Source organism: Solenopsis invicta, chromosome 10, assembly GCF_016802725.1.
Source record: "Solenopsis invicta isolate M01_SB chromosome 10, UNIL_Sinv_3.0, whole genome shotgun sequence".
In the NCBI taxonomy this organism is placed as follows: Eukaryota; Metazoa; Arthropoda; class Insecta; order Hymenoptera; family Formicidae; genus Solenopsis; species Solenopsis invicta.
The window spans coordinates 19,179,914-19,206,374 of NC_052673.1; the positions used below are offsets into that span (position 1 = coordinate 19,179,914).

General features: G+C 36.4%; 2 protein-coding genes across 5 annotated transcripts; both read left to right on the forward strand.

Annotated features, from left to right (window-relative positions):
• Positions 1-4,198: 4,198 nt before the first annotated feature.
• On the forward strand, positions 4,199-11,005 carry LOC105197885 (glycine receptor subunit alpha-2). 3 transcript variants are annotated; one of them, XM_026131655.2, is made up of 9 exons: positions 4,199-6,310; positions 7,105-7,249; positions 7,482-7,564; positions 7,732-7,875; positions 7,959-8,041; positions 8,326-8,460; positions 8,738-8,838; positions 8,907-9,224; positions 9,764-11,005. In XM_026131655.2, exons 1-9 carry the CDS (start codon positions 6,216-6,218, stop codon positions 9,914-9,916), a joined length of 1,257 nt encoding a protein of 418 aa, XP_025987440.1. In that variant the 5' UTR covers positions 4,199-6,215; the 3' UTR covers positions 9,917-11,005. The 3 variants fall into 3 exon arrangements, with proteins under 3 accessions (XP_025987440.1, XP_025987441.1, XP_025987439.1); XM_026131654.2 differs by having other exon boundaries at positions 4,211-6,310; positions 9,853-11,005; XM_026131656.2 differs by lacking the exon at positions 8,326-8,460 and having other exon boundaries at positions 4,207-6,310; positions 9,853-11,005.
• Positions 11,006-13,807: 2,802 nt separating this feature from the next.
• On the forward strand, positions 13,808-24,847 carry LOC105197652 (laminin subunit beta-1). 2 transcript variants are annotated; one of them, XM_011164123.3, is made up of 15 exons: positions 13,808-14,195; positions 14,722-14,870; positions 15,968-16,015; positions 16,226-16,312; positions 16,760-16,985; positions 17,130-17,426; positions 17,585-18,147; positions 18,356-18,535; positions 18,651-18,976; positions 19,238-19,648; positions 19,716-19,911; positions 20,017-20,463; positions 20,609-21,116; positions 21,326-22,409; positions 22,680-24,847. In XM_011164123.3, exons 2-15 carry the CDS (start codon positions 14,804-14,806, stop codon positions 23,646-23,648), a joined length of 5,409 nt encoding a protein of 1,802 aa, XP_011162425.1. In that variant the 5' UTR covers positions 13,808-14,195; positions 14,722-14,803; the 3' UTR covers positions 23,649-24,847. The 2 variants fall into 2 exon arrangements, with proteins under 2 accessions (XP_011162425.1, XP_011162426.1); XM_011164124.3 differs by lacking the exon at positions 16,226-16,312.
• Positions 24,848-26,461: the final 1,614 nt, after the last annotated feature.

Consider the following 26,461-nt stretch of genomic DNA (forward strand, 5'->3'; position numbering starts at 1 on the left):
AATTAAAAAATTAAAAGTTAAATAATAAAGTTAATAACTTTTAACTTAAGTTAATTTTAAATGATTTAATCATAACCCAGCACTGAAAGAGTAAAAAAACATTGCATAAACCTTACATTAATACATTGTAATGTTGTATGAAAATTACAAAAGATTTCTGCAATGTTACTACAAGCTTGCGGTAACGATGAAGTGTCTGCAATTTTAAACCTGAAAATCTTCTATGACGTTTCGAACTATTTGGAATCATCTACTGGTTTTACTAGTGTTTTACTAGTGGAAAAAACGCAACGCCAGTAATTTTCACTTTTGCCAACTGCATTATTTTTGCTAGTAATAACCAAACCCATTTTCGAACAGACTATATGTAAGATCATTTATGTTTGCCTATAAATTTCATTTTTCACCTTTATTTTTGTGAGGATCTGAAGTGCTGATCAAATAAATTGTTCAGCAAATCTAAATTAATCGAATGTCTTATGTTATTTTTTCTTATTCTATATTCCTATGAGAATCTTATAATGAAGTTAGTATATATTAGAAGAAATTATTAAATTGTAAATTAACTATAATAAACGGATTTCATTCAATATGGCGCTTGATACTCTTGATTATAGACCGAATCAGCCAGTAGTGTAAACAAAAGAGATATATGTGTATAAAATTGAGATATATATGCAGTATATGTAAACTGAAGAGTACTTTATAAATGAGCGGTCATTTAAGATTTGATCTCAGCAGCTATACACTTTAATCTATTACCTTCATTTTCTGTTTGTAATTTACGGTAGGTATGATTATATATATTGTCTTTATTTTATGTATTTTCTTTCTAATATATATTATTTTGTATACAATTTTGTTCTTTGCTTTTGGAAATAAAGGAATACGTGTATAAATTCAAGACTCTGTGTTCCGATATACATTGCCAATATTAAAAATATAAAAAAAGAAACTATATTATGTATTGTATGTTTTCAATAGTATATTCAAAACATGCCCCTTGTTTTGTTGAAACTGCGGAGATGAAGCAGAGAAATAGTAATCGATTGGGAAGAGATTTAGAGACCTCTCTTAGAAAGAGTAGCGAATCACGAATATAGCAAGTCCGTCTAGTACTGCTATCTGCATCCGTTTTAGAATTGATTACATCTCTTGGCGCTGTCGATAAACGTACCTCTGGATTATCGGAGTGACAAATACATCGTGAGTTAAATAAACAGTAATTTAAAATATTGTATTTTGAATTTAGAAATCTATGCATCTTACACATCTTAAATAACCACTTCTTTAATTATAACAAATAGTTTTATTATAATTAAATATATTAAATAGAAGCTAAATTTTGCTTGTATAATACATACATTTTATTTTTCATCTTATTGCATAGTTATAATGTATCAATAGATGTTAAAGAGAAATAACATACTTACACGTTATTTAAAAAGAAAAATATATGAGATAGAATAGTTACATAAAATTTTCAAGGTTGAGTGAGTAGTAATTTAAGTTTAAAAATTAAAAATTAAATAATAAAGTCAAAAAGTTAATAACTTGTAACTTAACTTAGTTAATTTTAAATGATTTAATTTTTAATTTTAACTTGTTATTTTTACAATACATAAATTTTAACTTATTAATTTTTTTTACAAGTTAAAAATTATCTATAAAAAAATAATTATAAAAGAAGAAATATATTTCCACATGAAAAAGTATTTCTTTGTTATTTCATAAACTTAATTTACAAATAAAATATTAAATTTATTTCATGATTCATATTACAATTATTTCGAATAATTTAACTTTAAAAAAGTTTTTTTCTAATTTAATATAAATAATGCTTTTCCTAATTAACTTTTCATTTAACTTAGGTTAATTTAATCTTGACGTAACTTTTAATTAAGTTAGTTTTTTGCTCATATATTTTAACATAACTAAATTAATTTTATGAATTATTAACTTTAATTAAATTTAGTTAAAAAAGAATATTAACTTATCCAACCCTGGAAATTCTTATGTTAAGAAGATACAACTTTGATGCGCTATTTTTATTCATTTTATTCTCAACCTGTGAGCGTAGAAAAATTAAGTGCCCCACTATTCTTTTCGCACATATTCCTAAATTACTTTCATCTTCTGTAAACGCCTCGCACCAATTGGGTTTTAATTAATAATATTGATTGATTATAGATTAATCGTTATAATTAGAGATCGGAATAATTATTTTGGAATTCCTGTCAGAATTGATAGAAGAATTTAATTATTATGTGATAGTTTGGAATATATATAATTTGACATCCTATAAATAAATTAGGCATTCATAATAGTTATGAATAACTAGCGACCATAAATTAGGTAATGATTCTGTAAATAATCGAGGAATACCGAAATCTTTAACAGATACGTAAGAAGAATTCCTACGTCGGCACTTGCACGACAATCGACAATCAGTCGAAAATAATAGGCGGAAGAGGTAGTGTGGGTGAACACTTCTGATCTCGAGTCGAGCGTGCAAGACGCAGAGAGACAGCTTGAGGTCAGAGAAAGGGGGTAGAGCGTGCTTATCGTGCATCGCCTCCAACTACTTGGCGCGAAACCTCCCTTTCCTCTCTTTCACTCCCCTTCCTGCTTACTCCTCCGGCTTTCCTGTACCCCTACCGACAGCGCCTTCAGCTGACGTTTGCGGAAAAAAAAGAAAAAAAGAAGCACCCGTGGAAAAAAGAGGACCAGTATGTTGCGAAATGTGTGCCATGTCCGATTTAGCCAACCTTTCCTAATCTAGCACGGTGCCGCGCGTTGGGGAGGATTATTGAAATAAAAAAATGATTAAGAGGAGAAGACATCTATTTTTCTAATTACAATGGCGCGAGATTATTACAATCTCGTGAGATGCTTTACAGTTTACACTTTATCCTCCTTCTTCTTTCTTCTTTCTTCTTTCTTCTTTCGTCTTTCTTCTTTTTTTCTCGCGTAAAACATTTCTTTTGTTTCAGTTTCGGTCTTCTAGACCAAAATAGAGGATCTCTGCTGGAATCATCGCTGCATGGCTGTGCCACTGAACATTCGACAACGATGCTTGAAATGATGTCACGAAATCTTTGACGTAATCACTCTCTCAACCGAGCGATATTTGAGAGCTTTTGCTAGTACTTGTAATCGATTTTGTCGTTCATCGAGCCATCGATAGCAGTTACATGTGATGATAATCTTTTTTCGCGAGATCTTTCTTTTACAACACAATCTCTTAATACTCAGTAACATTTGTTTCCAATTAATCAGTACAATCGTATTGTCTAAATTTCATTTTCTAACGAGTTATAACAACACATGATGAAATTTATTTATTTTTTCAATAAATTTCACTTTCAAGTCGGTTTTTTTTCTTTTACATAACAAGACTTATGCTTAAGTATAATGCATAATATAATAAATTTTAGTTTATTTTTCTTTTGTAACAATATTTTTATCTAGTCTCTCTTCAATAAAAATGAAAAAGAAAAGAAATTAAAAAGATACGTCTCTTTTATTTTTCTAAGAACATGTCAGTTTGACATACTGCACTAATGTTTTAAACACGGAAAAGCTTAAAAAGGAAATTGTTATGTCCAGGTTGATATTTCTGAAGAATCTTCCTTTATCTTCGCTTCTTCGATGTGTCCAACTGTTTTCCTACGCGGAAAATACGACGCACAAGTGCTTGCACAACGCGTAAATATCCGTTAGCAAGATATAGTAGCGATATCGATAGAATGCAGTCGTCGCATGAAGGTAAGAGAATGCGCCAGGAAACGAATCGTACAAGGAGCATGTCGAGTGGTGCGGCACAATCTAGTATTCCCAGAGCTATTCCAGGCCCGATGACCCGATTGTTGCGGTACAAAAAAAAACGCAGTAAGAATTATCTACAAGAATACCAATTACACGATAGTTTGCTAAAATATTTGCATTTTATTTAAAAATAATTCTTGTCACATATAAATATGCATATCCTAAATTCTTTAAGAAATAAAATAAGAAATTTTGAATAAAAATAAAATAAAACGACAGATTTTTAGTTTAAACGTTAAAAATAATTATTAACACGTATATTTTTATATGTAAAATATCTTTAAGAAAAAAATCATAAATAAATAAATTTTAAATAAAATTAATGTAGTTTTTCGTCTGTATAATTTTTTTCAAAACGTCTTGAATATATAACATTTATAACGAAGATGTTAATTGAAGAACTTTACTCTCAAAAGTATTTAATTAAGAACGATGTACATAAAAGTAGATGTACGATCGTGAAGATGTTACGATCGTGAGAATTATGTAGTCACACTAAAGTATAATTAAAAGCTGCGCCATCAATCGCGATACAATTAATTATAACGTTGCTAACGTTGAGATTCGAATCTCGGCTAAGGTGAGATGTTTTTCTCAATATTCTTTACATTCTTTTTAATGTTTTTAAGTATTTGTTACCATTATAGTATTATTAAATTGTTTATCAATTTAATTTATGACATTACGTACTAGCTTCAGTTTAAAACTGCGTTTCAAGACCAACAAACAATTGGCGCAGTTTTGAGAACTAGTAATTGTAAAATTTACACAAAAATATTATTAGGCATTAAGATCCACCCTGACTGAAAAAATGGTATTCTTCTTCGCATATTTGTGTTGTGCACATTATCGGTTTTAATTTCGCTTATTATTATTATTATTATTACTAATAAATTGATTTTTTTAGGTTACGGAGCAAGAAATAGAAGATTCTAAATTGAATATGGCATCATTTTTAATTTTTAAACTTGTACGCTTTAAATAGCTATCTTCTCTCGTCTCCCTTTTGTCTTTTACTTTCTATATATGCTGTTTTCTATATTTTGTACTCGTATATGCATTATGTACGCGCACAGTTGCAGATTGCATCTGCACACGTACACATTGACGCGTGTGTATACTCTTTTGATAAGTGGCCACTCGACACCGTATGAACGAGACGAAGACGTACCTTTCTATTCGTGGCACAATTTTCGGTGATCGATATATTGAGCGGCGTACCGGTGTCTTCAAATTGCGTAGTAGTTAGCGCGCCCCTCTGTCATGGACTTGTAGCAAAAGAGAAGACTTGAGCGGTGCATTGTCTTCCTCCAAATATGATACCATTGTTAATCTTAATATTTTTTAAAAATTTATTAACATATTCAGTAGTAAGTATTTTTTAATATAATTTATTGTAGCCTATGTTAGAAGGTTTTAGTATGTTTTATTCTCTTTGATTAATATAAAGATTTTTTCTTGGTAAAAATATCAAAGAAGGGTTCGTTTACTGCACTTTTCAAATACAGTTCTATATCATCAATTTAAAAGTTTTTTGTTCCGATTGACAAATTTTTTTTTAAATATACTTGGAAAGATTGAAATTGTTAAGTGTATAAGCGACGTGATCAGAGAAAATAAGAAAAAATTGAAAAAATTTGAAAATCTCAAGAATTTAACCCCAAAATAAAAGAAATGAAACAAAACTTGCCGAATAATTCAAGCGTGTTTCACGATTGAATTATTCGGCAGGAGAATTTACGAATATAAATACGCCTCGATGACAAAGCTGATATGCCGCATTGAAGTAAATTCGAGCGACGTAAACCAATGACATGGGTATCCCGCGGGGAGGGGGATACCATTACTACCACTTTCTCATGCCGATCCTCGAGATTCTATCTACCGCCCGTACATCGTTACCCCTTCTTTTACGTCAGTACTTGTTCCCTCTGTGTCTCTGTTAAAAAGTGGAGAAGGAGGTGGAATTGGCGGCAGGAAGGTATTCCCGCTGGTATACATCACCTTTAGCCACCACCACCACCACCACCACCACCGTCGCCACCACCACCGCCACCACCTGCACCACCTCCACGTCGTCGTGGAACTCGTCTATGAGGATTCGCAACGATGAGGATTCTGCAGATTTAACAAAGTCGTTTCAAGAACTCAGTCGTCGACAGTCTGCCCGTTCTCGTAAATTCGGGGCACCGGAAAGGTTGGGAAGCTTCAGCTCGCTCAACCGGTTTAACCACACCGGAATTCCGCTTCCGGATTACTTCAAGGCTTTTCCTATTTCTTCTTTTTTTTCTTCTACTACGTCTCAAGTGTGAACCGTCTTTCTTTTTTTTTCCTTTTGGTGTGTTATTTTAATTTTTATAAACGCGAAAATGCGTTAACGCGAAAATATGTCGATAGTGGAGACACACGGAGGTGGCATGTCTTCCGCGATGCTCTTGTCCGTCTTACTCTTTCTACTTCTCGGTCGTGCTGCAAATGCTCAGTAAGTAGATGCCTTATTATTATAGTGTTGCAAAAATCAACTTTTAGGACTGATATGTTAAAATAAGAAATTCTTTCATAAGAGAAACATTTTATATTTTATATTTTATAGCATAAATTCAGAATCTGAATGAAAGTCTCTCTTTTTCTTCTTTTTTCTCTATCAATCTGTTTCTCACTCTCTCTACTTTTTTTTATATTACCATATTTTAAAAAATCTTATTAGTACATGTTAATCAATACAAATTTATTTATAACCCTTTCGCTGCAAGCGTCTTCTTCACTAAGTTGCTCTCACTGTTCGAGTCGCTGCACCAAAAGTGTATACATTGTCAACAATCGGATTTACATCTTACTCCTAAAAGTTACTTTGACGATGCCTTTTGAATAACATTGAACAATAACATTTAATAATAATACTCTGTACGGTATGATAATTTTTTAAACAGGGACAGGGTGCGAATCGCGCCGCGCCTTATACAAAATAGCGAGCGAGTGACTATAGTCACTCGTAGTATTGAAAGGGTTGATAAATTATACGCGTATATTTTATTTAAATAATTAACTGGTCAATTTGTAGCATAATAAAAAATAATGTACTTGGATCAATTACAGTCTAAAGGCATATAAAGCGTTACACGCTCTTTTCTTAAACATATCATAGCAAAAAAGATTTTAAACAAAAATTGAATGATTTGAAAGGAAACAAATAATGATAAAATCAATGTTAACAAATTCTGTCTGTTTTAAAAAAAAGTATGTTCAATGTTTGAAGTTGCGATGTTCGCTTTGCAGGAAAAGTTTAGAATTTTTCGATCTCCTACCCGAAGATCCTAAATTGTACGACAAAATGCGACCTCCCAAGAAAGACGGCCAGGCAACCGTCGTGTATTTTCATGTTACTGTGATGGGACTCGATTCCATCGATGAAAATTCAATGGTAATCGCATAATTGTAAAAGCCTAATATATGTATATATATATATATATATATATATATATATATATATATATATATACATATACAATTACAAAATTTATTTTTGTGCGTTATGAGTTTAACATTTCAAAGTGCTTATTAACAAGAACTTTGAAATGCTGCTCTATATTATCCATTAATAATTATCATTCATTAGAATAAATAATTATCTTGACGGTAAATTAATCTTACAGACTTATGCTGCCGATATTTTTTTTGCCCAAACGTGGAAAGACAATAGACTTCGATTGCCAGAAAATATGACATCCGAGTATAGGTATATAAATCCATTGCTAGCCTTTTGATGATTTCAATATTTATGTCATATTATCAATTTTTTATTCCGAATGTTTTTTTTTTATTGCATTCATCTTTATTTTTCTATTTCTCCAAAAGTATCTGTTATCTGTCATCTTATTCATATTACACGTAACAAAATTTAAGATTATTAGAAATCGATTGGCTGAAAAACATGTGGCGGCCGGATTCCTTCTTTAAGAACGCAAAGTCGGTGACTTTTCAAACAATGACGATACCGAATCATTACCTATGGCTGTATAAGGACAAAACCATTCTCTATATGGTGAAGTGAGTTTATGATAAATTGTATTTTTATCATAGATGTGCGTTTCCTATATAAACATGAAGTATATAAATATCGACAATTTTAGGTTGACTCTGAAACTTTCTTGCGCCATGAATTTTCTAATTTATCCTCACGATACGCAAGAATGTAAACTGCAAATGGAAAGTCGTAAGTTATCATTATTTATAATTTTTAAAGAATTTTTCCAGAATTGTACATATCTTAGCAAGCTGTGCGTAGTAACTACAACACACGCGTATAGTTGTGTTTTATAATACATTTGTGTTATTTTTATTTGCCTTTCAGTTATGATTAATAATTTTATTAAAAAATTTGCAAAAATATATATTCGACAATTAATGCAAGTTAATTATGTTAGATGAGTAATTAATAAATTATACAAGGTCATTAAATACTTATTTCACATTTGTCTCATCATCACTGATCGACAGTATCGCACACGACGGACGAAATGATTTTCCAATGGGACCCCAAGGTTCCTCTCGTTGTAGACGAGAATATCGAATTGCCCCAGCTACAGCTCGTTAAAAATTATACGGCCGACTGCTCGCAAGTCTATTCTACTGGTAAGCGAATCGCGTAAATGAATATAAGACTAAAAGAATAACGCTGCTCGTCGCGTTCGGCATTTTCGTACAAAACTTAGCAATTTCTAGCAAACAAAATATATGTAGATAATTCTTTCTTTCGTTTTGAGACTGCGCGCGTATTTTACGTGACGTTTGTTTCAAGAGAATTTTCGGGAGAAATTCTTCGACCGACTATCCATGCATTGATATCACTTGCGTTTAATCTGGCGCCGAGTTCTGGATATTTCATTGAAGATTACGTTACAATCTCCAGGTAACTTTACTTGTCTCGAAGTCGTGTTCGTGCTGAAACGACGTCTCGGCTATTATCTGTTTCACACCTACGTACCGACATGCTTGATCGTTATCATGTCGGTGAGTTAAGTATCAATATACAATTAAGAGTAGAAATGAGTATTTCTTTGATGAAAAATATGTTGCAGTGGGTATCGTTTTGGATAAAACCTGAGATCGCGCCTGCCCGAGTCACCCTGGGAGTCACCTCGTTGCTCACCCTCTCCACGCAACATGCCAAGAGTCAGGCTTCTTTGCCGCCGGTTTCGTATCTGAAAGCCGTCGACGCCTTCATGTCGGTCTGCACGGTATTCGTGTTCATGGCGCTGATGGAGTATTGTCTGGTAAATATCGTCCTCGGAGATTCGGATACGCCTGCAGCGAAACCCGCACCGCCACCACCGCCGCCATCCTCGAGCACAACGGATTCGGCTAAGCTCGACAAGATCTTTGACATTACTGCCAAGGTAACGCGCGCATTGAGAGTTTTGTGAATTGATTTTAATAAGAGATCATTTTATCTCTTAATAATCATTATTCGATCATTGCGATATTTATATCATTGAGATAATTTATCCAGCATTATCATTGTCGTCGGCATGAATCGATCGGCTGAGAAAATATAGATAGAATTATTATTACAATGTTGAATTCTCCCTAATATTTAAAAATATTTGAAAATTGCTCTCATTTTATGATTCTACGAAAAAGTGTTTTATTATTATTATGATTATTAAAATTGATTCTAAACTCTACTGTTTCGGAATAAGAAAATAAAACAAACACATTGTTGTTGAAGAAAATTGATTTAAAGCGTGGATTCAAACATTTAAAAATCTTATTAACAGATAAATTGCTCTAATGTGTGAAGATATTCACATGGAATAGTTAAAATTAAAATTTACTTTTCAATCACATACATTTTTCGTCGATCATAATTATTTTAACATATCGGTACGTTATTATTGTTTGTCCATTTAAAAAATTGTGTTCCACTCTCTTCGAGGCACGGGAGACAGTCTGCATGATGCGACGGTTCATTCGCTGTCACGCAAGAAGACGTAATACTTATTATTATCATCCTGTCGATCGCAGAAATCATCGATTGCACCGCCACTCGGACCAACCCCGGCTCAAAGGGCACGAATGCGGGCATTGAACATTGACCGCTTCTCGCGTGTCTTCTTCCCTTTCCTGTTTACCGTACTGAACGTCACTTATTGGATAATGTTCGCCGAGTATATTTAAACAGTGACATCGGAAACAATGACCGTAAAAATATCGCGCAATACTTTAAGAAGAGGAAGAGAATGGAGATGAAGAAGGAGACGAGCTCTGTGCGAGAAACAGATACTTTTGGAACACGATCAAAACACGTTGGGAGGGACGAAGAAAGTAGGATTTTTTGGAAAAAATCTGCGATAAATTTTTATTGTAATTAATTTATTTATTATCTTTATTATTATATATGCGTCAATCCGCGAACAAGGATGGTGGAGAGAACTAGTTCGTAACTAATAAAATTTAGTGGATAATGCCCGATCTTTTTAGAGCGTTAATTTTTCTTTTACTATTTTTTAAGATAAATCGAGAATTTTACTTGGACATTGCCTGTAGAGTGACAACTCGCAGTTTACTTTGACTACACACTTTTTTGTTCACTCGACATTACAATTATTTGACATATGTATGACAGACGTTGGAATAATTACAATTTATCAATCATGTATACATGGTGTTTTTACCGTGTTTAAAAGCGAATTTACTGTCTTCTTTCCGATCACCAATTGAACGTTACAATTATAATTAATTAAGCGTGTAAATCATCATAAATTTTATTGTCTATTGTAAAAAGAATATTCTTGTTTATGGATAAACTTGTAAAACTTCCCCAAAAATAAATAAAAGATTTCGCTTAAATAGAACAGAATGATCAACGATGTATAGTAAGGGTGTACATTAATGAATTTAGAAAATGGCATTGCATTCATTCAGCTTCATATATCGCTTTGTTCATTACATGGAACTCATAATTCAAAATTTGAATAGAAAATTTATAAATGTTATCTGTCATTCACAACTTTACAATGTCTCTCTTGTATGAAATAATATATCAATTGATTTATAAATATTATCCAATCGTACTTTAAGTCATCGATTCATCATAAGTGACAATGAATATTTCTTGACATACCCCCAAGTCTGTATATCATTCAAAAATGTGTCTAATAAAAAGCCATCAACTATTCTTTCTCTGATTATCATTGTCAATCAGTCTATCAGAGCAATATTGATTCAATTTCAATTAACTTAATCGACAACTGACATATTAAGCAATATCAGCTGTATTATTTTCTATACTAATATAACATTAATTTTTTTATTTAACTTACGAAAGGAAGATTCAATTAGAAACAATTTAAAAAAAATTAAATAATTACAAATTTTATCTTAACTATTCTTCCTTTAAATTTATTGTCGATTAAGTTAATCAAAGTCGCTTTGAAGATTATAGAAAAACATCTTTTTATTTTCTTAAACCTGATCAAAAATTTTCAACAAAAAATGGGGATAACAATATTTTAAACTAAAATAGAACTATATATTTAATATTATAAAATATTAATATATAAAATGAAAATCGTATTAAATATTTATGAAAATTGCATGTACATTAAAAAAACAGTTAAAAATTTGATTAAAAAGTAACGATATAAAGAAAAATATAAAAAAATGACTTTTGTAAAAATTATATTATTTTTAATTTTTATGTATAATTAATTATCTATTTTGTTATCGAAAAAAATGATTGCAAAAATTATTATAGCCGTGTGTGCCCTCTATTGGTGTTAAACAAAACTATAGGATGCAGTCATCGTCAGTAAAAAAGGAATCTGTTGGTTTATGCTGTCATTCTCCGCCTACTTTCAATCCCCACCAATGCAAGCACAGGATCGTAGCACCCACGCACTGAACAAACGGATGAAGGGCCCTATACTTATGTGTAATGTCATAAAATATCATTTTGTCCTCGTTTTACTGTTTTATCTCAATATATTGTAATAAACGTCATTACACTTGTTGTATAAAAATCATTTATCTTGATTTTTTTTTGATGAATCAAAAATCATAAATGTATTGCACACGATGTTACTAAAATAAGAATGATTAATATAAATTTAATAAACTATATAAAATAATCGCTTATAACGGTTCTACAAAAAATCAAATTAAAAAAAGATCAAGTCCACGTATACATCTTTCTATTTTCCTTTTTCACAGTATTTATAGTGATTCGCATTGTGAAAATCATACTATCTTTATAAATAGAATTTTCAATAAAATGAAACAAAAATATAATTTTATGTACCTTCGATATTGACTCTAATATTGATTTGAATAAACGAGCTTTCAATTAGTACACACTTGTGCATATTTGCGCGCCGTGCTATTAATTAAGATGCATATAATTATGAGAAATTAATTCTACCGGACGAATGAAAAGTGAAATTGTCTGTTGTCGCGGACAGAGTCCGATACAACGAATCAGTACATTTACGCAGGGGGGAAACGGAAAGTGGGATCATCGCGGAGGAAGGAAGCGTAGCGTGGGCCGCCTTATCTGTACAACGTAGCCCAGCTACGATAGCAGGATGCCATTGCCTTCTCTTCCTCGTCTCGCCTTTCCAGGATGGTTCGCTTTCTGTCTTCTTTTGTCGCGCACGAAGATACGCGTCATTGAAGAGTGGGAATCGGGAGCACACTGTGTACAGCGGACCAAAGTATATTGTATTGTTGAAGTACAATTATATTTGGATAAAATAAATCGCATTTGTTATCCGCATTCTTCGGAGATAATAGCAAATATACGGATATTTAAATTTTGTCTTAATCTGTCCTAAATATACACGAGTGTTCTTTCAAATGTTAAATGTAATTCACTGTAAAATTTATCTTCATATTTAGTATGTAATGATTTTATACGTCTTTTTATTTCTTACTTGGAAAGACAATCTTTGAAAAGTGCGAGAATAAATTTTTTTGTGAAGTTTAACAATCATTCGGGTATTATAATATTTTGTCTCTTTATTGAAGCAAATTATTATTAAATCAATGACACAGCAGTTGATTTTTTTTTACATTAATTAATCGAGGAAGTAATTTAAACTTGAACGTAAATAAATCTATGTCGATAGTGTGACTCGATTGACAGCATTGTTGTATCAAATGTTGCTCATATCCGTGACGATTCATCGTATATCTCTTGAACAACGGATTTTAAAAGACGACAGGAACAGCGAGTATGCCGCACATGTGTGCCGCAGTAACATAAGCATCGTATAATATAACGGGTGTGCGAAAGTATCGTACGCTATTGACTCGCAGTGGTCCAGACAAATTGGAGGGCGCTGCGCCGACGCGACGATTCGGAATTCTCAAACTGTACGATAAAAAGCTTTCCGCGACGTCGCGTGTAGCGCGTACAAAAAAAAAATGATATCAGGCGATAGAGCATTGACCCGCGATAGAAGAAGATCTATGCAAAGAAAAGAAAGAATTACAAATCGTTCTACGAATAGTACAACATACGATTTATAAAACGAACGTTTCTTTTCTTTTCTGCTCTCTTAATAAATGATAACCGCATCACAAGGAGATCTATCAATATCTATTATATTATATATACTTTATAAGTAAGACGTACTCCGTACACAAAGATTCTACGATCGTACGAAGCTTCCTCAAACGCGAGCAGGTCGTCCCTCGGCGCACCGAAAGCGCACCGAAATAATAAAGAATTTCGCCGCGACGTTTTTAAAAATCGTGTAAAAGTTTATGCTCGTGTCGAAATTCCAGTGAAGAATGAGGATTCTTTGAGGATTCTCTCTCAAAAGCTTCTCTGCTTTTCTCTCGGGTTTTACCTGAGCCTGATGAGCCTGACCCTTACCGCTTAGTTTAGTCGTTTTCCCCTCTCCCGTTACCAGCCGTGACGATTTCGTACGTACGGCACTGACTTGGGCACGAGACTCGGAGACTCGGAGACTCGACCGAGCCGAGAGACTCACTTGTGTGAGAGACGGCGTCACGAGGCGCGTCCGCGAGGCCGCGTTTTTCATTTTCCATCGCCCGCCGCGTTTTGCGAGGGTGCACCCGCACCTGTCTCAGGTGAACCCGTCGCCGCCGACGCCGCCACCGCTGCCGTGTCGTTATCGCACGTGGATAACAGATAATCCAAAGTTTCGGCGGCCACGAGAGAAGGAGAGGCAGAGGGGAATTCCGTACTCCGTACTCGGTGCTCGGTGCGAGAGATCTCGACGTTCGTGCTCCGACTTCGGAGGAGAGCGGTGATCGCCGCTCGACGAAAAGAAGAAATATCTCGTCTCGGCTTGCACACCGTGGGCAACGCTATTTTAGCGCTATTTCAGCGATCAACGTAGGTGAGCGGATTGTTAAACGGAGGATGATATTGACAACGTTAATCGCTTTTTCGTCCCACAAGTGTGAGAAAGTGTGTTTTGCGTCGTTGGTTGAGCGTTGCCTAATCGAATCATACTTTTGTTGCTCCAAAATTTAATAATTTATTCATGATTCAGGACTCGATATGCAAAATTATTTTGTAAATAATTATCTGTCAATATTAAGTTAATATTTGTTAATACATACATACATATCCTTTCTAAGCTTTTGATCCAGATATTGAATAATTTATAAAATTATAATTGTATGTTTCGTTGGATGCCAATTAAATACTGATGAATCTGATAATATTCATGAATTTATGCGTAAAGCAATTGATTTAAATATAATGCGGATGTTGAAAATGATTTTTTTGTTGCGTGATATAAATACAATTATTTTTCAACATGTTTAAGTAAAATAAATAGCATAGTTTACTATAAATTTTCCGCGGTACATTGAATAGTTAAATATTGGCAATATTTTGGGGATATTTTATTTCTATAGGAAACTCTCGAACCCATCGTCGATGGCTTAGTACAGTTGCAAAAAATCCACAAAGACAGAAGTAGAAAAAAGAAACAGAAAAATGCTTCACGCTCATTATGGGCATGTGGCTCTCGCAGCTTTAATTATTTTACTTATTACTTTAGCAGGTACGTATATATACATATATATTAATTTATACTAGTATTAGTTTTTCACAGAATAAACATTAAAAATAGATATATATATATATATTTATATATATATATATATTTATTTATTGTGGATATTTAAATTCTTAAAATTGGTATTCTCAGAATCTATTTTTAAATTAAAAATTTTAATTAAAATTACGTTAAAATTTTTCAATATCGGTTGGACACTTCTCGCATTTTTACTATATATTTTAATAGCATTTTAGCGTTGCATGTAGTACACGTGTAAAAGAACCAAATTCTTTTTGTCGAAAACATCGTCCCATTCATATAACGAGAAGACTCTTTATCCATTACGATTAGATAGCGAGATGACCTCGCGACCTGCCTTCCTTTTGAAATCGGCAAACTTGCGTGTGTTTCGGCTTCTAAATTCCAACCGCCCTACAAGAACGGAGCTCTTCGCGCGTATTTATCGATTACTTAACGAGTGGCACGATCGTCGAATCGAGTTGCGTACAATTGTTTATGCACGTGGCGACATCGTTGCAACAAAGATATCACAAATGTCCCAGATCTACAGCACAGGCCATTTCTTTTAATCTATAAATATCAATATATAAAGCTAATTGACAATTTATAGAAATCGGATATAAGATATTTAATAAAAAAAAAAAAAAAAAAAAAAATTAAGCAAAAATTAATCCGAATTCATCTAATGTTCTAGATTTGAGACCCCTTCCCTACCGTATTTCATTAAAACTTAAAGGTACTTTTCTTCTCGCGTAAACATCCGGCTGTCTCTTGCGATAGCCTCTACCGGTAGTAGAACATCTCTTGATAACCGGCGCGTTTTAGCATTCATTTGAAATAATTCTGAGAAAATTGTGTATCTCGTATAATTAATATTAATATTCGATTCGCTTATTATTGTCGAGCTTTAAAAAAGATTGGCAAAAGACGCAGCCAATCGCTGTGTCTTACGCAATTCATTTTTACATGGAAAAATCATTTTCTATTTGGCACTATTTATTCACATACATTTGAGAGGATTGTTTTCTGTTTAGCATTCATTACCGCACGTATTATATAATTATCGAAATTCTTTATAGGACCTGTGAGCTCTCAACATGGACGGGGCGACAAAGTACCATCCAGAGGTGAGATTGAAAATCTTTTTAGAATTAATTTTCTTATATATTTGTTCTTTTCGTCGAAAACGAAAGAATCACAAAAACGATTGTAGCATTATCAAAGGTCTTATCAGAGAGTGTCAAGCGGTGAAAAACGCGATAAAACTTTCGCGACAACTAGGACGCGCGCTATATAATTATGTACAGAATATAAAAACAAAAACGGGGGTGTTATAGGATCGGTGCAAAGAGGAGATATGTCACCCCTGGAGGTGGTGACGGAACGTCATAATTGGCTAGGGCCGACCATTTCCAAGTCAAGAGGTAGACAAATATATTAATTCGGGCAGAGCTGGCAAATACCTTGCATTTTGATATAAAAGAAATCCTAACGAATTGACACACCTTTAACGAGAGAAAATTATTATTCTAACATAAATAAATACTTTGTACATTACTGGCTAACGACGAATTCGTTTGCTAATTTTTTTCATTGGTTTTGGCCTTTATATATAAATATATATTTATGTATGTTTGTAATATATTTTGGTCCCTTCCATAACGTGGTAAAGGTTTTGTACACAGTGCTAACGACTGAGACTAATTGATAACCAGAAGGTTGTATTTCCCCCACACAATTAACGCATATTGGGACGTAACATCGATACACAATATCCTACAATAATTATAGGAGAGGAGAATAATGATGTATGTAAATGCATATTGAGTTGTAAACAATCTTTTTACGAGACAGCTTTTTGTTTCATGCAGGATTGTATGCGAAAAGACCGCATCCCTGCGAGCAAAGCTCGTGTTATCCCGCAACCGGGAATCTGCTGATCGGTCGTAAGGACAAACTGAGCGCTTCGTCGACGTGCGGTCTCCATGGTCCCGAAAGATTCTGTATCGTTTCTCATCTCAAGGATAGAAAGAAATGCTTCTTCTGCGATACGTCGATACCTAAACAGCAACATAATATTGAGAATATTGTTAGCGGGTAAGATTACTTAATTTTTTCGCCATTCACCTTGAAATCAAATGTCTTTTGAAGTAATGAAAGAAGAGAGAAATGTGTGCGTATTAAAAATAAATAATATCACAATCTAATGTACATTATAATAAAAAACATTGTAAATTTCAGGTCGTGGTGGCAGGCTGAAAACGGAGTGGAGGATGTCACGATACGTTTTGATCTTGAAGCGGAGTTTCACTTTACGCACATTATTATTCGTTTCCAAACTTTTCGACCAGCTGCCATGTTGATCGAACGGTCCTACGATTTTGGAGAAACCTGGCAAGTATATCGATACTTTGCCCATAATTGCGAACACTACTTCCCCGAAATTCCGACTCATCAACCTCAAAGATTAACGGACGTCATCTGCGAGACGAGATACTCGGCTGTGGCACCATCCACTGGCGGTGATGTAATTTTCAGGTAGGATGTATTAAAAAATACATAATGCATAAAATTATTTGTTTATATTTCAATGTGCGCGCGAAGAAAGCTTCAAGAAAGAAGAAACTGCGCTAATTACACGATTCGGAGCATTATACTCGTAATAGTTCCAAAAATGTTATATTGATATATTTCAGAGTGTTGCCGCGAAATTTGGAAATTGACAATCCCTACTCGAAGGAAGTGCAAAATCTACTAAAGGTGACCAATCTTAGAATCAACATGACGGGACTCCACACTCTGGGCGACGATCTGCTCGACGAGCGGCCCGAAATTCGCGAGAAATATTATTACGCCATCCAAGACATGGTGATTCGTGGTTCGTGCTCCTGTTATGGGCACGCTTCCAGGTGTTTACCGTTACCAGGAGTCGCCGATGAAGAGAACATGGTCCACGGCAGATGTGAGTGTACGCACAACACTAAAGGCCTCAATTGCGAGAATTGTGAGGATTTCTACAACGATCTGCCGTGGAAGCCTGCGGTCGGTAAACAAACCAACGCCTGTAGACCGTGTAATTGCAACAACCATACCAATTCCTGCCATTTCGACGAAACGGTCTACGAGAGATCGGGCAGAGTGTCCGGCGGAGTCTGTGACGATTGCCAGCACAATACGCGAGGACAGAATTGCGAACAGTGCAAGCCATTTTATTATCACGACGTAACGAAGGAAATTTCTGACCGAGAAGCTTGTCAACGTGAGTTTCAATTTTCAATCTGGTTATTCCACTCGCTTAATGTTATTTTCCCACGTACCTTAATTAATTTAATATCAGATCTGCTTGTTTTATATAATATATAAATATAAATAATGAATAGACTTTCAATTGCAGAATAAATTTGCATTCTCATGTATTCATATATCATGAGAGATGTCGTGAGAAACGCAAGTTTTCTTCTTTGCAGCTTGCGACTGTGACCTAAGTGGATCCTTGGACGACGGCATATGCGACTCGAGAACTGATCCTCTAAGTGGTGACGAGTCCGGACGTTGTCACTGTAAAGCAAATGTTGACGGACGTCGTTGCGATCGTTGCAAAAACGGCTTCTGGAACTTTGATCCCGACAATCCTGAGGGATGTCAGGGTAAAGAAGAAATTATTGTTAACCAAATATGTGCCGTTGAAAGACATATAATAATCTGTTTTTACTTCGATAGAAAAAGTTTCAGTAAAAAAGTTAATTACTTTTGCAATTATAGCCTGCACCTGTAATACCTTGGGTACCATCGACAATCAGGGTTGCAACGTGGTGACCGGCGAGTGCACGTGCAAACGGTATGTTACGGCGCGCGACTGCAATCAATGTTTGCCGGAATATTGGGGACTTTCCGAGGACCGTGATGGATGTAAACCTTGCGATTGCGATCCCGGCGGTTCTTACGAGAATTCCTGCGACGTCATCACTGGTCAGTGCAGATGCAGGCCACACGTTAGCGGAAGGACTTGCAATCAACCGGAGCAGAGTTACTATACCGGCTCACTAGACTTTCTTATTTACGAAGGAGAGTTATCTAGAGCCACCGACGTAAGTTTATTAAGGAAATTGAACTGAAAAAATATATTTATATTAATTTTGATTTTAATGCTTCAATCGTGGTAAAATCTGCAGTACGATCGCAATACAAAAAGAATAATAAAGACAGAGAGAGTTTCTCTCTCTCTCTCTCTCTCTCTCTCTCTCTCAACATATATTTAGAATTGTGTATCAATTATCTTAACAAGATTTTTCAGATTGCTTCAGAGTGCTTTTGAGCAAATGATTTTTGAATCGCAAATTCTCTTTTAGAATTGTCAAGTGGTGATCAGAGAACCTTATCGCGATGGTAGGAACAGCACTTGGACCGGCACGGGTTTCATGAAGGCTCTCGAAGGATCAATATTAAACTTCACCATTGACGACGTTCGCAGATCGATGTGGTATGACGTGATTGTACGGTACGAGCCAGTGCAACTGGGCGTTTGGGAGGACGTGCAGATTATTCTCGAGAGAGACGGTTCTCCAGATCCTAATGGACCGTGCGCCGATTGGAGACCAGAATACGATCGCCTATGGGTTCAATTACCTTTGCGTTCGAGAAGCGCCATGGCGCAACCGTCCATATGTTTAGAGGCAGGAAAACGTTACAATCTTCTGCTGCAATTCCGCAAGTTCAACAGCCACGTGGACACACCTTTGGCCTCCATCCTGGTCGACTCGGTAATATTTGTGTATTTCAATTGTCGTAAAAAATTATGTCTAATCGTCTAATTTAAACTTGTTGCAGATTGTACTGAAGCCGAGAATAGACGTGATACCTTTCTTCAAGACTCCTGGTCTGGGCGAATTGCGTCGTCAAGAATACGAAAGTTATCATTGTAACGAACTGTCCAACGATGTCAACAGCGTGTGGAGTAACGTACCTGAAATCTGCAAAAAGTATCAAAACAGCATCGGCTATTACGTCTTCGATGGCGCTCATTGTAAGTTTAATCGTTATCCATTGCAACATCGCGTCGTTTACTTCTTATGATATGACTTTTTTATTTAATTACGTACTCACACTTGTGCGCGATGTTGAATTCTAGCTTGCGAATGTAACCCAACGGGCTCTCGTAGCCTTTTGTGCGAAAACTACGGCGGGATGTGCCCATGCAAGCCAAACGTGGTTGGCAGACGTTGCGACCGTTGCGCACCGGGAACCTACGGATTCGGCCCAGAGGGATGCATCCCTTGCGATTGCGATGGCGTTGGCGCCCTCGATAATTTCTGCGACGTCGAAACCGGCCGTTGCAAGTGCCGTCCCAACACCTATGGCAGGACCTGCGGTCAGTGCGAGCCTGGCTTTTGGAACTTTCCGCATTGCCAGCGCTGCGAGTGTCATGGCCACGCGGACAGCTGCGACTCGAAGACCGGGGCATGCGCCAACTGCCGAGATTTCACCACCGGACATAATTGTGACCGTTGCGTCGACGATTTCTACGGCGATCCACGGATTGGCGTGGATATACCTTGCAGAGCGTGTCCTTGTCCAGGTGAGTAGATTTTTTGAAGAAAAATTAAAAATAAAAAAAAAAGAATTTTTACCCTAATTATAAATTTTTTTAAATCAAGTCTAATTAAATTTTTTTGTTAGGCTATTATTTTTTTTATTATTACTATCATATTTTATTTTGACAGGCACACGTGAATCCGGACACTCCTATGCCAATAGCTGCTCATTAGACTCAATAACGCAAGACGTAGTGTGCGAGTGCTTCGAGGGATACTCCGGACCCCGTTGCGAGCATTGCGCCGAGAATTATTTTGGCAATCCGGAGGTACCAGGCGGTAGCTGCCAGTTTTGCAACTGTAACAACAACACGGACTTGCGTCGCGCCGGTAACTGTGATCCGCATACCGGTCATTGTCTCCAATGTTTGTTCAACACCGACGGCTCTACTTGCGAGGTGTGCAAAGCGGGATTCTACGGAGACGCTTTGCGACAGGACTGTCTAGACTGCAGATGCAACGTTCTAGGCACTGACAAGACTGCGGGACCGTGCAACCATCGTACCGGACAGTGTCCGTGTTTGCCACATGTCATTGGACAGCTTTGCGACTCCTGCGAGGAGAATCATTGGAAGATAGCCAGCGGACAAGGCTGCGACCCTTGCGAGTGCGACGTCGTTGGAAGTATTTCAGATAGGTTTGTCTGAAGAGAAATTCTTATATGTAAAATCTTTGATAAATCTTGTTGCAATTTTTAATTGGATGATTTAATACTATTAATAATCTAAATAATAGTAATTTTGCTCAAGAGTCAAAAATTATTTAATTGAAAAATATTTGTCAAGGCAAGACTACAACATAAATAATATAATCCCTAACGACAGATAAAAATATTTTCGTCCGTAGATGCAATCCTTACGACGGCACTTGCGAGTGCAGATCAGGTTTTGGTGGTAGACGATGCAACGAGTGTCAGTCAAACTTCTGGGGCAATCCAAACGTCGAGTGTTACCCGTGCGAATGTGACGTGATTGGTTCCGCGAGTCAGCAATGCGACAGGGAGACTGGAGTATGCATTTGCCACAAGGGTATCGGCGGCGAGAAGTGCGACCAATGTGACCGTGGTTATCACGGCGAGGCTCCGCAATGCAGTCCATGCGGTGAATGCTTCGACAATTGGGATTTGATCCTGGACGGTCTAAGGAACAAGACAAACGCGGTGATACAGGAGGCTTCGAGGATACAGAAGGTCGGCACAACGGGTGTCTATAGCCAGGAATTCGACAACATGGAGGAAACACTGAACGAAGTGCGGGACCTGATCGGCAACACCACCATCCGAAGCCAAGACCTAGACGCGTTGGACGACTTGGCTGATGAATTGACGAATAATATCTCAAAGTCAGAGAAACTGTTGGCCGAAACGAACAATCGCTTGGAGAATCTCAATCAGCGAGTCAGTCTTAACGACGTTGCGCTGAAGAAGTTAAAGAACAGAACCAACAACTTGGACGAGGCCGCTGCCGATTTGCGAGAGAATGCCACCAGGTTGCAAGAGGAGAATGTTCTGGGTGCTCTAAACGTGACTCAGCAAATGGCCGAGCAGTCCAGGCAGGCCGAGAAAATGGCGAATGACACTACGAATGTTCTCAGTGACGCGGAACGATTCCGCAAGCATACCGAGAACCTCCTTGCGAAGAATCGTGCCTCCGTGGACGAAGCCCAAGAGAGGAACAAGGAATCGTTGATGAAGCTGAATGAAAAGCTCAAGACATTCGGGACGGCGATGCCTGAATTGAATCTGCGGATGTGCGGCAACAATGTGACGGATTGTAGCACCGTCTGCGGTGGAGCGGGCTGCGGCTTCTGCGGAGGATTATCCTGTCACGCGGGTGCAGTCAGCAAGGCCAATCAAGCTCTGGATGTCGCCAAGCAGCAAGCTGCTAAGATCAAGAGCCATAAGGATGAAGCCGAACAGTTGTTACGCAATGTAATTAAACTTTTTTTTTTTTTAATACAATATATTTCAAAATATTTAAAAAAATCATTATTTATAGGTAATCTTATAAATGCTTATAGAAAAATTCTCAACTTTTATTATTGTATTTATAGAATCTTATATATATATATAATATTATTATAAATACTTGAACAAGTTACTCCTCTATACTTAATTTCGGTAAATTATTTATTTCTCTATATATCTCTCTATATAATTATGAAATAATAATTGTCACCCATTCGATTAATTTATTCTCAGATGAGTCAAATTAAGCAAGACGCGACAGCAGCGAGATCCAACGCTCAAGATGCTTTCAATTATGCGTGGGAAGCGCGTAACCGCTCTGATAAAATCACCGAGGACGTCTCGGACATAACCAAACGAATCTGGAGCATTCTGGATGAGGATCAACCTACGCCAGCCATGGTGAGAGACCTCGCGTACGAAGTGCTCGCAAAGAACATCCAGCTGGAACCGGACGAGATCACGCAGTTGGCCGATCGTATCAAGAGTATCGTGGGCTCTCTCACTGACTCCGAAAAGATTCTCGCCGATACCAAGGACGATCTAGAGCGGGCTCACGTTCTCGAGGAACGCGCCAATCGTGCCAAAGAGATGGCCATCGAGAAGCAAGCCTTGGCGAACAAAATAATTCTGCTGTTGAACGAGGCGCAGAAGGCGCAACATTTGGCGCAGGATGCGATCGATAAAGCGGAAGATGACGTGTCCAAATCGCAGAAGGATCTCGCGGACATCGCCGACGTGACGAAGGCCGCTCAGACCCAGGCTAACAGCACCACCCAATCGGTGGAGGCTCTGGATGTCCGTTTGAAGCAGCTTCAAACGCAATCTGCGAAGAACAGTTTTATCTTGACGGAGATTGGCACGGAGGCGAAAAAAGTCGCCGACGAGGCGCAAGTGACCGACGGCAAGACGAAAAAATTGTCAGAGGAGTACAAGAGGGCGGACGAGTTACTGAATCAGCGGGTGAACAAAACTAAGGGTGATATCCAACGGGCAAAGAGACTCTTGCAGCGTGCCTCGGAGTTGACGGCGGACACGTCGACCAAGTCCAAGGATTTGGACGGCATGGAGAGCGTCTACAAGGATAACGAGCGGCTGCTAACGGACCTGATGAGCGAGGTAGACGCGCTGACGATGGAGATGGAAAGACACCTGGCGGAGATCGAGAAGAAGTCACAGTTGTACAGACAGTGTTCTGCTTAAAATTTATCACCTTCAATTAGGAAGTTACTTATTTTCCGATCGCAAAGTACCATACGTATTGACAATCAATCAAATTTTTCTTCTTTATTACGTTCGACACAGATATCTATCCGCGCGCGATGGAATCTCTTACTCCATATTATTAATAAGATCGGTGCTTTATACTTGTGCAATAGCAAATGAATTTTACCTTGATTTATATAGGAAACGGATATGCGTATTTACGTAATACATATATATATACATTTGGCATTCGCAACTTATTCTGGATAATATTGCGAAAAGCGAAGAGATTATTATTAGTGCCATAAATGTAAATGAAGGGGCCATTTAGTAATTGTAAAGAGGACGATTTGGTTAAAGCTTCACTTCAAGCGCAATCAAGATGCTACCTTCTCTAGCTTTTAGCTTCGCTAAATTTTCTTTATTCTTTTACAATTTTTTTATTTTTATACTTTTCATAGTACACATTTTTTTCTATACAATAAGAATATTGTAGACACGTTCTATCTACTGATACATGCATATGCCATTTTACTAGACGTGGTACTTAAAGAAACACCGTAGCGAAGTATTAAGCTCGTGTTCCATAGATGATACACTAAAAATAATTAAAGAGTAATGTAAATAATTAAAATAAATACAGGATTAAGATGTTAAAATAAATATTCTGCAACGGATCTATTGAATATAAAATGATATTCGATATATCGCTGAGACGCGCACATTTTATCTGCAAACATGGACAAAAGTGGCCTTGTCGATCATTACAGTGCCTGTAAATAAATACAGTTTGCGCATCTGTAAATATTAAATGTTACATACTTATACATCCAGTCTACGATGGCTTTTCAAACTCTTACTTTTTATTATTCTTTTAACTACACATTTTTTATCCTGATTATAAAAAGTGACGAAAGAAATATAATAGAGATACCGATATAAAAGTCGTGTAATTATGCTGGCGATACAAAAGCGCGAAAGAAACAAGATTTCGTTATTTATATCATTATTGCACGCGATCGATCCTCATATATTACATCAAAAGTATCGTCGAGAGTTTCATATTTAAAAGTGGGCGAACGATGCTATGATCAAGCCAAAAAGAATTCAATGGTATTTAAAGTTATATTTTATGTATAGCGATATTACAATACTGTAACGTTAAACAGAAATAAATGAGTTTCCGAAACGGATAAAGGAATGCCTGACATCTCGCTGACACCTGTCTCGATCCTTAATTGTGTGTATCGTATTCCAATTATATTCAAATACAAGAAGATTTTTTTCTTTATCGCACATGTGAAGAATTTACAATTTAAAACGATCGCTTTTAGAGATAAGAGACACATTTGAGTCGCGTCCTTGCAACTTACTGCGATATCACGCGGCAAGGAAATTGTCGGACACGCGATATCATCAGTGATAAAATACTTCCTCCGACTTACACCGCGTGTTTTTCATTAAATAATGATACATGTGCCAGAGTATATTGTACGACTGCAATCACGTCTATCAAGCAGGGGCCAAAGCGTAACTAAACGAACACCGTCCCATCGATCTTTCTTAACACATCGATCGATTCATAAGGCGGAAATAGGCTTTGCTGTCTATTATTATAGAGTTCGGTTACGTCGAAGACATGTGTGCGGTTGCCGTCCCCCTCGTCAAATGTCATCGCAACATCGAATGGTTAGGTTTTACTCTTTCTAAAGGGGTTCGGGACTACGGTCAGCTTTCCCAGATAGATAAACGGAGAAGAATGTTTTATTTATCATTTCGGTACGTTCCTTAAAATCTCCCTTTCCCTCTCAGAACGTACTCACGCATGCACGAATATTTCGTGAATAGCGCACTGTTGAATTCAAATGGCGTATGCGTTCAGCAGGCTGCGTACAATGGGTTCATTCAGTACGCGAATCAGTGGTTCTCCGAGGAGGTGAGGAAATTAGAACGGCATAGAGAAGCTCGGAAATTTTTATTGCAATCAAATTTTTCCCTTAAGACAAATGCGAAATTTTCAGATTGCTTTTTAAAACCATACAAAGAGATAGGATAAAGACACAGAAATACACACATCTCGTAAAAAAAAAAAAAAACTACCTATATTACTAATATCTAAATTATACTATTTACATTTAAATTTTTATAATTAAGAATAATTAAGAGAAATAATATTAATCTAAATAATTAATGCAATTTTATAAAAATGTTATTTTCTTTATCTCACATTCTGTAAACAGAAAAGAAGAAAGTGGTTTTTTTTTCAACAGTTTTGTCAGCATAGAAATTTGATAAAAAAGCATCGCAGTGGGTAATAAATTTTTCTCTGTTAAAAATTGAATTGGAGCGTTCGGGTACATCCAAGGACGATTGTTCTTTGTTGCTTCGTGACACCTCGACGGTGCCCGATTGTCCGAGTGACCCACACTTTAACCCGGCACTGAGAACTGCAGTCAGGACACGCGATATTATCACGGTGACTGATGATGCACGAGCGCATACATAGTGAATAAATAATGCATTATATCCGAGAGTAGATTTTACGTGCGAGACGTAGCGAGTCTCATTGGAACCACCGTGCAATTTTCGATTGCGAGTTTTTTTAAGACGTATAAACAGCGCTAACTCCGAAGCTATAAAACTTGGTAGCGTTTATCTCTATATAATGATAAACGCTATATTAATCAATATTTGTACGGAAGTTACGAAATTCTTCAAGTATTTACCTTTCAATGATAGTGCCGTGATAACCGGGGTGCAGCTTTATTCCCACAAAATACTTGGCAAAACGTTCAATGACAAAAAGTGAA

Coding starts and splice junctions, on each gene's coding strand:
- LOC105197885 (XM_026131655.2), top strand. CDS start 6,216: ATGTCGATAGTGGAGACACACGGAGGTGGCATGTCTTCCGCGATGCTC. Junction 7,565..7,731: donor AATATGACATCCGAGTATAG/GTATATAAATCC, acceptor ACAAAATTTAAG/ATTATTAGAAATCGATTGGC. Junction 7,876..7,958: donor ACCATTCTCTATATGGTGAA/GTGAGTTTATGA, acceptor CGACAATTTTAG/GTTGACTCTGAAACTTTCTT.
- LOC105197652 (XM_011164123.3), top strand. CDS start 14,804: ATGCTTCACGCTCATTATGGGCATGTGGCTCTCGCAGCTTTAATTATT. Junction 18,148..18,355: donor TGACCGAGAAGCTTGTCAAC/GTGAGTTTCAAT, acceptor TCTTCTTTGCAG/CTTGCGACTGTGACCTAAGT. Junction 18,536..18,650: donor CAATCCTGAGGGATGTCAGG/GTAAAGAAGAAA, acceptor TTGCAATTATAG/CCTGCACCTGTAATACCTTG.